Genomic DNA, 12,272 nt, shown 5'->3' on the forward strand with positions numbered 1-12,272 from the left:
ATGCGTGCGCATGCACGCACAGAGACCAGGAACAGAGGAATGTTCTTTTGTGACAACGGATTTGACTATCACTTTGGAAAAATCTTCGAAAGAAATTCTCGGTACTTGTAAGATTTAATGTGCATTTAATAACGGTAAAACCATTGTTTTTAAAAAAAAAAAAACATTTTAAATGATCCATATTTCTAGAGTAAAGGTAAGTTGATGTACTTAACCTACTACCAAACAAAATAATTAGTTTGTGTATTCTCATGAGGATTTCATTGGTGTTAGAGGCGTTACGTTATGAACTGGTTAGTAGTGGTGGTTTGAAATTCGGCTTGGGTAATCCTGCATCCTTTCACTTCTCCATTCCTCTCATGTTGGAACTTGAATGGTTGTCTCTTCGAACACATCCTGGTCCAAAGAGTTCTTTCGTAAGACTGTTTTTCCCGTCAGCGAATGTCCTGTGGGCGCAGCCTTCCGCTTCAGTGGAACTGTCCTTCCACCCTGTTTTGGTAACTTTACCAAAAGATGGTTCATATCGCCCAAAGGAATTTTTCACTTTTGATCCAGCTGTTTCACTGCACGCCCGACCTGCGTGTCTGTGGTTGCAAGGACTGCCTTTTTTGGATTTTGTACCTGATGTAGGAAGCCCGTGGTGCAAATTCTCGGTAGCTTCTGAGAATATGTATTTTTTTTTCAGCCTAATGAGCGTTTTGTTCCTTGGACCTGGAGTTACACGTTTGCTCTCTGCCTTCTCACTGTTATTTAGCTGTTCATCTGGCTTTTTTCCTTCTCTCTCATACTCTTCCACTGCATCTTCCTCTTCACTGCTCTCTTTTACACTGTCACTTAGAGGAGTTTGCTCAGTTTTCATCAGTTTTTTCAGCTCCCGTTCAAGCAAACCTGTCTCTTTTTTGTCTTCTTTCATAAATTCCAAGCAAGTGTATTCTTCCATCAGTAGTCTGCCCTCCCTTAAATACTCTAAAATGAAATATTGTGGGGTTTAGGAATGTTCTTAAATAGCCTAGGAACATAAAGAGTCACGAAGCATTAATGAGAACAAGTTTTACTTCCTTATTTTTTTGCTGAAGTTGTTGTTATTGACAGTATTTCAGTCTTGAGGGTTATAACAATGCTATTTACTAATAAATATAACAGGATGGGGCAAGATGTTTTTAAACATTATCGTTGTGCCATTGTGTCCAGGTAAATATCTTTATTTTTACCTTTTTCATCATGTTTCATTTTATTAAATGAATTGGCATGCAAATATAATCAGTAATGGCTAATATAGGGCCAGAAAAGTCACGTAGAATGCAACAGAGAAACCACACGAGATCTAAACTCTAGTTGTAATTTTCTTGCTTTTAAGTGGAACCTAAATATATGTATGATTTTCTCTCCCTTAATTGACAACACAGTTGCTTGTAGTGTGGAGCAGAATATACTGCAAGTGTCTAACCTATAAATGAGTTGGCTCCACTTCTTAGTAGAGAAAGGTTATGTGTATGCTGAATGCCTACAGTAAATGCATTTGTCTGCTGCAGGGGACAAATTGCACTAGGTTCTGTGCTTTGGAGAGACTCAGAGTGCCGCCAAAATGAGAGCGAGTCCAAGCTTAACAGAGAAGCATGAAGTTGCAATAATAGCTAAATAAGACTTCCGTAAGTCAGTCTAATATCGGCAGTGGGAGAGAGCCAGAAGAGAGTCTGGCAAACAGTGAGGAGAGAGATTCACAGGCAGAATCAGAAGACCTGTGTTTTCTGTCAATTTTAAAAGGGGATTTCAAAGGCAAACGCTGACTTCTGTTAACTGGTGGGGTCTGGAAAGGCTGCAGGCCAAAAAGGCGGAGTATAAAATACGGGAGTTAATGCATTCCAGATTACTAGCTCTGTAACTGATCTAGTAAGTGACCTCGACAATCTGTTTCACCTCCGTAAATGCGTGACCTTTAGGTCACGTACTGTCTCCTACCATTTGTGAAGTATTTAGCATGATGGCGTTCAGATCTTGGTTCTTTCTACAGGCCTCACTATGATGAAAACAACGCGGGTATTTTTAGAAAGAAAAACTCAGATAAAGGAATAGATGCACTGGTTTCTTCTGTTCTATAGAATCTCTGCAAAATACAGGCGTTTATAGATGAGTCCCTTGCGTATAACTGTTAGATGAGAACACAGCCAATGGCTAAGATTTACATAAAATCTATTTACAGTGATCGCTGTAATGAGGAGATACTCCCAGCCCCTGAAGAAGTCCTTTTCCTTTCTCGGCAATAGATCCTGAGCCAGAAACATATGTTGACATCGGCTACGATGAAGATTCACAACCAACAATTTGAGATCGGTATTTGATTAGTGTGGAATTAACACACTATTAATTGAAGCATACTTTTACAGATAAAGCACTGACTTCTTACCAACGTGACCAGGAACTCCTTTTAGAAGTGCAGCAGCCTGAAGATGCCTTATACCGCGGAGCTGCTCAGCTGCCAGTGCAGCACTGCCAGCAGCTGGATTTCAGTGACGCTTAATATATTATTTTGTTGAACGAGTTCCTGTCAGTCAGGTGCCAGCTGATGGCTGTTAGACCCATGTAAATTACCAATACCATCGGTTCATTCAACTTCTGCAAAGATCAAATGAGTTTCTGAGAAAAATGTTAAAGTATACCTCTACGTGTTCTATTAAAAGTTTCTGGCTTTGGTATTTTCTCGGTTGATCGCCTTTCTGTTCTACATTGGGCATCTGTGTATGCTTTGTTTGCTTTTGCTTTTTGATTCTTATCTTCGGAAGACCTTTTCTCCTATAATTGGCAATTAAAGGTAAAAATAATGAGGGAATACTTGTTTAGTGACTTTTAAACATACACAGTCAGTACAATACTTACAAAAAGATTAGTAATTGCTATTACTATTATATTCTTATTTTGTATCACAACATTTGTCCTACATATTTTCTGTAATACAGTTACATTCACACAAAATCCACATCCTAGAAAGTTACGATGACGGATCAGGCTATTCAGGCATGTTACTGAAACTTACGGAATAACATACAGCTTAGTTGGGAGCTTAAACAAGGGATGGGATCCAGATCTTTCATACCTTTGTTAGCTGAACTGGACTTTTTTCTGTTTCCTGAGCTTGGTACTCTGACAGCAGCAGTGGTCTAAAACTCTGTTTATCTACTTGGACTGATCTGTTTATACGAAGACCTATTGAAAAAGGACAATTGTTAGTAATACAGTAGTTTCTGGAATTGTATTGTCGGTATAAACAAAAGATATCTCTGATGACTGATCATACTGGTATGTGGCCTAGGATTTAAACAGTTTTTTGCTGCATGTCTTAATGCCCTCTAATAAAGAAATTCTTTGTTCTGCCTGATCTATAAATGCTGAAACCGGAACACAAACATAGCTACCCGGACTTTTAAGCGTTTTCATCTGTACATCAGTACCTCATAAATATACTTGAGTTTTAGGTCTACAAAGTCCTGTTCAGATAGAACATGCGAAGTCAGACAAATGTGTCTATACCCTAGAGCCCATGTGGCCTGAATTTGTGTGGTAACATTCTAACGTACATTTAAGAGGTCTGGTATGAGGCCTCAGCTTTCAGGTTCCTAAATTCGGATCCTACAGAGTGTAATAAACATGCTTGCTTTTATGCCTTCTGACTTGGCTACTCCCCTTTCTCAAAGTTAAGCGCTTGGGTAAGGCTTTGTGGAACCAAACTCTTCAGAGGCAATGCTTAACGCTGTTTGAAATATCTATGGTCTTTGAAAAGAGATTCCAAGGCAGTGACTGAGTGAGACATTTAAAGAAACAGCTGAATGGCGATGGGATGGGGAAGGTATATTGTTCTTTTATTCTATTTTTAGACTAATTTTGACATGAGTACAGTAGCTGAGAAAGTTGCTAGCACAGCAGCAAAAATGCGATCTTACCTACATCAACATTCGACCTTATTCCCGGTTTTGATCTCTGAAATCAAAGGAAGACTATCCATAAAAATGGTGATTTTCAAATGTTGGCAGTTTGGTGGTAAAAAGGATGTTGATAACTAATTTGAGGATGACTCTTGAAGGCGTGGCCCTGACGACGTGGAGGGAGTTCGTTTCCCCTTTCGAGAGGGAACCAGCAAGTAGTTGCTCCCGCAGCCTTTCCAGCAGAGCTCAGCGGCGCGTTCCTCAGGCTCAGGACTAGGGGGAGCTGTACCTCCAGATGAGCCCGTGTGACCGTCCCACAGCGGAGCCCACTGCGCTCTCCCGGAGAGCTTACGAAATCAAGGGCTTCATTCAAGAAACCAATTTTATTTATGTGCACAGAGCTTTCTGATAACCTAAGCAAGCCTACCGTCAGCTATTTAGCAGGAGCGTTAACAAATGCAGCCCCACATTTCTTTTTTTCTTTCCTGCCGGGGAAAAATTTTTGCAAACGCAGCATAGAAAGTAACTACTTGAAGCAGTAGGTCTTTCTAAGTCTGTTATAGGAAGATTCAAGTCAATAGTGAAAAGGAAAAACAATTGTCAGTAGTTCCAGTTCTAGATTTCTAAATCATCTGTTTCCATTATCTGGCAGAGAATGAAACCTTTATTGGCCAAAAATACCAAAAGACCAGACAACTTTGCTTGGGACCTTTTCATTACAAAATACCAGGTCTCTCTCCAACTAAGCTCCCTTATCCTGCCTAAAGAAAAGAAGAACTTAAATAGCGAACAGTGATTTAGGTGCTGTAATTTAAATAACAATATTGTACAAATGTGAGTAAAATAAAAAACCCACAGCTGGCTAGGTGATGTAACTAAAATTGGAATTCAGATCTTCATAAAAAAATGTGTCTGACTTGGAATGAGAAGTAGGAATTTGTGTTTCTTAATTTTACAACTTGAATTACCAGCCTTTTCCCTGTAGTTCACTTGTAGTTAGGGCAGAGTAATGGATTTGCAAAGGCAACGAAGAGGAAAGAAATACGCAACTGACTCTGATAAGAGTTTGTACCGATACCGTAATTTGAAGAATTCTGTGGGCATGTGCAATATTTCCAGCAAGCATGTTTGCTACCATGTACATTTTAAGTGCGCTTCTGTACCCATACGAAGAAGGTTCCAATTCCTCCTTCGGTTTAGGAGCAGGAATATCTGACCAGTATTTTAAAGAGGTACTTAACCCAGGAAGGTCAATGTTCAGCTCATTATCCAAAATTAAGGGTGTAAGTTTGTTGTGCAGAAAGCTCTCCTTTAGAATACCGACAGAATGTTTATAATCCCGAGTAGGAGGCAAAATGTTACTTTCAATGTGGGGAAAGTACTTGAAATCTGTTTATTAGTTTCTGTATAAAACACATTTATTAGTAAATTCTAGATACTACATCTAAAGCGCCTGACAATTAGAAATTTATAAGTGCTTCAAGAAAACTGTCGTCTTCAACATTTTTGTCCCTGATGAATACAGTGAGCACATGGGCAACATAACAGTCCTCGGCTTGTATGATTTGTCATCGTTTTTAGCTGTTGCTCCCCCAGTTCAAGGGCTGGGATCCACTTGTCCGAACACAGGCGCCTAATGCTATTTGAGATGCCCTCGAGCATTCAAGGTATCCACATAAGGCTGGCCGGTATTACACAGGACGATGGGACACCCATGTCCTTCTGGAACAACAACGACAGGGCCAGGCAGAATGTGCTAGGGCATCTCAGATGGCACTGGATGCCTATAATTAGGCAGCTGAATGCCACACAAGGTAGCTGCTCTTGGAACGGTTGACAGACAAGACTGCATATAATAGATATTTCTGTCTGATACCTGTCTGAGCATCCATGTGAAAGAAATACTCTTTACTGAAGAGCTCTTCCTTCCTTGATAGAATTACCTTTCTGTTGTTCTTTTCTAGCATTCTACTATATTATTCTAAATAGCATCAATTCTGTGAATAGAATTAATTGAGAGGATATACAATAACTGGGTTATTACGATCTCTGGTTGCCCATTTAAATTTACTTACGCTAAAAACCAAAGGACTACTAAGGATAAACATTCTCTTCTCTCAGGTAAGCTGGCAGTATGATCATCAGACTGGCCTTTAAACTTCCTAAACCTTGTATCTGAAAACTCCTCCTCTCCTTCCACCCCAACAAAATGCAAACTGTGGAAGCTTCAATAATGGACATTGAAGCATCTCTGCTATTTATAAGTTACGGGGTCTAAGGATTTTAAAGATGAGAAAACTGTTTTTAAAGTTTATTCATTAAATTCATTATTTCTGCTCACAGAAAAGCACTTCGAAAGTCTGTACAAAAACTAGGAACTTGCTACAGGAGGGCTGTTTGTGAGGTGCTTTGAGTTAGTGAGCCATGTTGTGGGAATTCTAGGTCTAGGGTGGCCACTTCTCCAGGCCCAGTCAAAGGGAACAGCCCGAACAAAAATTAGTCTGCAAAAGCTTTGTGGACCGATAGCGTCGCCTTGTTAAAAGACAAATAGGTAAACAGCTCTTGATGCTAACAGACACTTAAAATAGCAGCACTACTTCAGTGTCGCGGTTAGTATAGTAAGACTATGTATGCTAAATGCTATTCATGATGAGATTTGGGTTAAATATTAAAAACAGGTCATGTATACATATCCATAAAATAAATGAGCAAAACACCAAGCACTTCTCTTTATATTATATGTGCCAGAATATTTTTAGCCCATATAAAAGTACCCATATTGGCTTTTATTTTGGAATATATGCCCCAGTTATAAAACAATGTAAGTTTCACATAATTAAACAACAAAGGAAAATGAATATACACATACTTTTTTCATGAGGTACTGAATCGCCTGTGTTTTTTGGGATTTTAGGCATCCGATTTGCATAGATATTTTTTACATAAAGCTGCCGATCCTTTTCCTAAGAAGAAACAAACACCGTTAAACTTCTGAGATGCATTAGGAATTACTTTTTACCAACTTAATTTTCCCATATTGGTAGAAAACTGTCAGCAGTTTTGCTTTGTGCCAGGCCATGTGGTGACTTTGTCATTTACATAAATAGGAATCTGTCATTTTCTTTCATGAGCCAAATCAAAGTTCTCCCTTCTTAAGGCTAGGAGCACACCTACATGACCTTTTTCATAACACAATGGTCAAAAGATGAAGTCTCCTCTAAGGATTTTTTCATTTGTTGTTCTTAGTGGGTTTTTTCAGACTAAGTAATTTTTGGCTTTACTTCCTTTTTTTAATTTTTTTTATTTGGTCAGTGCCCTTGGTGACAATGTGTTCAGTTCTGGTTTACAACCTATTGCTTGGGAGAGGACATATAAACTTCAGAGGCACACTTTAAAAATTTATTTAGCAAGAGTCCTCTTTCCTTACTGAAATCGATCTTAAACACGGAAGAGAGATTTCAGTAACACTCTCACCATATCAATTTTTAGTGTGAAAAATAGAAGCTGCATTTAATTTGGAGATACTGGTTGATCTGAAAGGGAATTGTGTGTCTGAATACCTTGAACGGTCTGACTAAGCCAGGTGCCCAAAACTATGACTGTGTAAAAATAAACTCTGTTCTGGCACAGAAATAAGGTTAATAAGCATGTCTGCTCTTCTTTGTGGTAAGACAATAGAAGGTTTTCTGACTCTAAATATAACATTAAGAGAACTGGACACACATAGAAAACTGTGTGGAAAACACACGAAATAAATAGAAATATTTTGGAGATGCTTTAAGGTGAGAACTGTACTTTAGAATAATTTGCATTTTGGAACAGTTTTACGTTAGTGTTCCTGTGACTATAATTATTCCCGTCTCCCAAATCTGCACATAGAGGAGGAGAAGGGACTCTGGCAGGGAAATAGCACTGCAAGTGCTGCTCGGGGGTCTTTGACACAGGGCCCCGGAAGAGCACTGTACTTTTTCCCTTTCCCAACAGCTCGCTGGGCTTTTGCAGCTGGGCAGCCTGGCTGCTGCCAAATAAGAGGAGGAAAGTCTCTGCACCTGATACATAGGTAAGAGGGACAAACGGTGCCCAGTACAGAAGTGCAGATCTCCATGAATCCTCAGTAGTTGCCTGTTCTGCCCTTCACAATGTCTGCTAGAACTCCCCATAACGACGTCTTTCACAGACACTTGATTCCATTTAGAAAGAGAAAGCTCCCTAGCGGAATCAACAGATGGATTGGTCACTTCATATAGAAATGAAAAAAAAAGGTATATTTTCACTGTGTTACAAACACAGTTTAAATTCTTAAACTTTCTTGTTCACAACTCATATGACATACCATTCACGGCAGTTTTGTTTCTATTTCTATTTAGTGTCACTTTCAGGTTTTCCTGTATGTTTGGTTTACAAGCATTCAGTAAGTGTTGTAAGTGTTGAACCGGACATACTTGTCCTGAAAATATTTGTCTAAACACCAAGCTGGAATTTGAAACAAACTATTGAAACATTCACGTAAGTCTTTCTGTTAAACTCTAGTTTTGCAGATTGTAACATTTGACTCATTTTGATTTGAAAGTGTTTCTATAAGGGAGCTCTTTTAAAGCTAGTAGATGAATGTATTGACCTAGAGCTATCAAAATGGTAACAAGTTGGTGGGGACTCTTTGTTCAAATTATGATGCATTAATCCCCGTTTCGATTAGTTATTGAACTACTTTGAACTTTTGACAAATAGACCCTACAATAATGTCATCATTTTATATTTTGACTTTTTTTGGTAGACTATAGGCTCAGCTAGGAAACAAAAATTCCATTGCTAAACAATATAAAAGAGGCAAAAGGGAATGGGTAACATTAAATATTTGAATCTTCTTGTAGGAACAGAATCCCTTTTAAAATCTTGAATACCTTAATTTTTTGGTGAAGAGAGTTAATTTCCATTTGCAAGTTCTTTGTAATTATCCCAGCTTCCACAGCTTTTTTGTTCTCATTTGCCAACTGATGACTAAAGGTGCTATTGTTCAACTTCAGCTGCTTTTCTAGGCTCTTAAAAAAATTATGTATTTTACAATATGAAGGTACTCAGTATGACTATTGAACATCTCAGTTCTTACCAGATCTAAAAAATAAGCATGCTAATATAATGAAAAGTAAACTTCTAATAATTATATTCTGTTTTAAACAATGCATGAAATTATGATGAAGTTTCTGACAAATTGCTTTAAAAATGAGGAAAACCTGGTTTAAAACCTAATTTTACTAAACAAAAAAAGTATATTTGGCATTCAAACATGAAAAATGAGGCTGTCCATTACCTTTCTGATGGACTAATGAATGCAATAATCTTTGAGAAATGTTAAGACAACATTTCTGTTCACACTGAGATCTATTAACTGTGGCAGCATAAGGAGGCTTAGTGTAAATGAAAACTAGGTAATTTATGGAGTACTTTATCAAGTACTTTATCATCAGAACCCAGTGCCATGCACTGAAATTAGTTACTAAAATTGTAAGGTGGACACCCAATCCTGCAAGCTTTTTATAGGTTCTCACCAGGACTTCTGTAAATAGAAAGTTTTCAAAAGAGAGTCTGAATTCAGCTGTTTATATTTTCATTTTCTTTCATGTAATAAATGTACTTCAGACCTAGCTGTTCAGACGCTGAAATGCCTCTAAGATTACCTGGCTCTTTATTTAATTCTATGCATAATGTACCCCATAGAAAATAGAAATTAATTCCTGGAGGACAATGGAAATTTCACTCTTCCAGTTTTGTGTTAAAAACTGTATTTCTGTCTTTTTGTGAAAGGTTCAATAAGAGTAAAGAAGCATGAGCTATTAAAAGGAGCTGAACTATCTCCTCTTAAACTCCCACCAGGCTTTTACTACAGTTGCATAATAAAATAACAGTAGAACCAACCCCAAAATCTAGGACACCTGACTGCTGCCTAATGCAGCAGCCGCCCTACAGCTGAGTACAGTGAGTGGCAGTAATTAGTGACCCGGAGATGTAGGTATGTCCGTACTGCCCACCAGCACCACGTAAAAATAACAGCGCTAGTTCCAGATAAGCCAGCTTTGGTTGTTCAAGGTAGTAGATCAGCAGCAGCCTGGTGGTCTCCATGCATGACTAATCCTGTGCTTTGCCAGGGTTAATTAGGGTCCGTGCTATTGTGGCTAGATGGCCCAAGCAAGCCTGGGTACCCCATGCTGCTGGCAGGGAGCAGAGTAGACGCTCCGCTGAAGATTGCTCTCCGGCTGTACGCTACGCTTCTGACCTAACAGGGTTAAGACATATGACTTAATTCCTAAAAGATCTATATTGCCAAACTTAATCCACTCATACATTTCTGCCAGATTTTAAAATATTGGAAGGGGATACTACTGCCATTTTTAGTACCTTACACTCAGGACAGCTCTGGATTAAAAAGAAAGTTCCATGTTACAGGATTGTATCAGAATCATTAATGTGACGAGAAGCAGCTAAAAACTTTCCACTACTCTTGCACAGAAACCTCTCCTATTATTGTTCCACAAATACAATGATATGCATATATTACCTGTATTCTCTTATTATTCACTTCCATCTTTTCTGTAAGGACTGATAATCTGTGATCAAGTTCCTCACTCTCTGCAAGAGCTTTGTCTTCTGAAAGCATATGCAAGGCCTGCAAAGCATCTTTAGTTTTTAGCAGCTCTGCTTCAACTTTTCTGAGCTTCCTGGATGTATTTCTCTCGTCCTCCTGAGACATCCTCAGGAGTTTCCTTAAAGCTCTCACCTCATTATAATGACTTGCTAAAAGATCCGGCAAGTTACTTTCTGAATTTTCGTATCTACCTATCGCTTTTGAGTGTCGACGCTGAAGCTGTTTCAAAACGTGGTTTTCTAAGCTTGATGCTTCTAATTTGTGTTGTAAATCAAATATTTCATTCTTCAGCTCTTTAATTTTGTGAAGTCTTGCTGATGATATTCGCTGAGCCACGGCATTTTTTTTCTGGGAAATCATACTACTCTGCAGGCTTAAAAACGAAGAATTCTCATGTGGTGTCTTCTCAGCTGGCAATTTTTCTCCTCCTGCATTCAGACCAAAGTAAACTGACATTGATATACAGCAATCATTTGAGACAGCAAAATCACTGTGTGCCTTTACTGCTCACATAAGCTCATATACTGCTTATCCAAGCTACTTAACTGCGGTATATTTAATAAAATGCCCAAGATCTATACTAAGACTCCAATGTTCAAGTATTTCGCAGATAAATCCATTGAAGATTTTATATCTCTGTGTGTGCATTTATGTGGCTGCACTGGGCCATAGCTAACTAGGTCTGTAGGAGGTCAAGGTTCCCCCCTTTTAGTCTCTGAAGCCGTTTTCATTCGGAACAGCCATCATGGTCACTTTCCATTAATAAGAGTAACTACGTAGGTGGTGTCTTCTGAGGCAAACAGCAATAATACTCTGGGAATAACTTAGTAAAGTATGTTTATGTAACACGTTACTCCAGTATCAATGGAAACAAATTTTCTCTCTGTAAATCATGCAGTTCACTACCGTAGGCATGATCTGGGGACTGATGAACCAAATTCACCCCATCTAGAAATATTCCCAAGAGGGAGGACCTACACCTTGAACAGGGACGTGATAAAAAAACCCAACATAGTAATCTACAGGTCTGCACGAACTCAAAAAACAAGGTGTTCACAATAGCACATGGTTAATTTTTTCTGCAGCTAGATTTCTAACCAGCTTTCTAGAATTTTCAAGTCAGCTTTGAACTGAACTACATTTTTAACCCTTACATGCTTGTTAGAACAGTTATGCAGTTGTGTACACTGTTTCTATACAGCAATTGAAAAAAATCTTTATGGGCTAGCTTTCTAAATGTATTACTGCCATTTGCCTTTCTAAAGAAGCATTCTAAGTGAATTACTCTCATTTTCCTTTCCTGAAACATAATTAGAATTTGAAAATAGTCAAGACTGTAAATCTGAGTGTGTTCCCCTTTTTCAGGCTTATATTCAATTTCACTATAGCTCTCAAGACATTTCAGGCAGTATTTTGCTAGAAGTTGATTATAATAATTTATAGATCACATAACATTTTATGGATAAAATAGGCAAGGTCCTAACCTAAAAAACACCAGAGGAAAAGAACAGATCTTTTCAAGCACTTCTGTTGAATCCAATGGGTGTTCTGCACACAAACTCTACAGGAGCCGGCCCCAACCAGAACACTCCGTTGCAGATGGGAAGCAACATCAGATCAGCAGTAGGAAAAGGAAAGCAGGACACTGCCAAGGGCACCACCACGCCATGGCCTCGCTGCTTCCATGACCTAAGCCAGAATAGTGGAAATCTACA

The 12,272-nt window shown here is 38.6% G+C and overlaps 1 protein-coding gene across 1 annotated transcript in view; it reads right to left on the reverse strand.

Annotated features, from left to right (window-relative positions):
• Window positions 1–340: 340 nt before the first annotated feature.
• The window catches only part of LCA5L (Leber congenital amaurosis 5-like), a 14,109-nt gene continuing 2,177 nt past the window's right edge, over window positions 341–12,272 (reverse strand). Inside the window, exons 2-7 of the mRNA XM_009328032.1 lie at window positions 10,471–10,985; window positions 8,819–8,956; window positions 6,787–6,880; window positions 3,092–3,201; window positions 2,658–2,790; window positions 341–966 (exon numbers count right to left, since the gene is read on the reverse strand). Of these exons, the coding sequence (XP_009326307.1) occupies window positions 341–966; window positions 2,658–2,790; window positions 3,092–3,201; window positions 6,787–6,880; window positions 8,819–8,956; window positions 10,471–10,985 (1,616 nt within the window). The remainder of the gene's footprint in view (window positions 967–2,657; window positions 2,791–3,091; window positions 3,202–6,786; window positions 6,881–8,818; window positions 8,957–10,470; window positions 10,986–12,272) is intronic.

This window comes from Pygoscelis adeliae, unplaced genomic scaffold (assembly GCF_000699105.1).
Source record: "Pygoscelis adeliae isolate BGI_AS28 unplaced genomic scaffold, ASM69910v1 Scaffold154, whole genome shotgun sequence".
NCBI lineage: Eukaryota > Metazoa > Chordata > Aves > Sphenisciformes > Spheniscidae > Pygoscelis > Pygoscelis adeliae.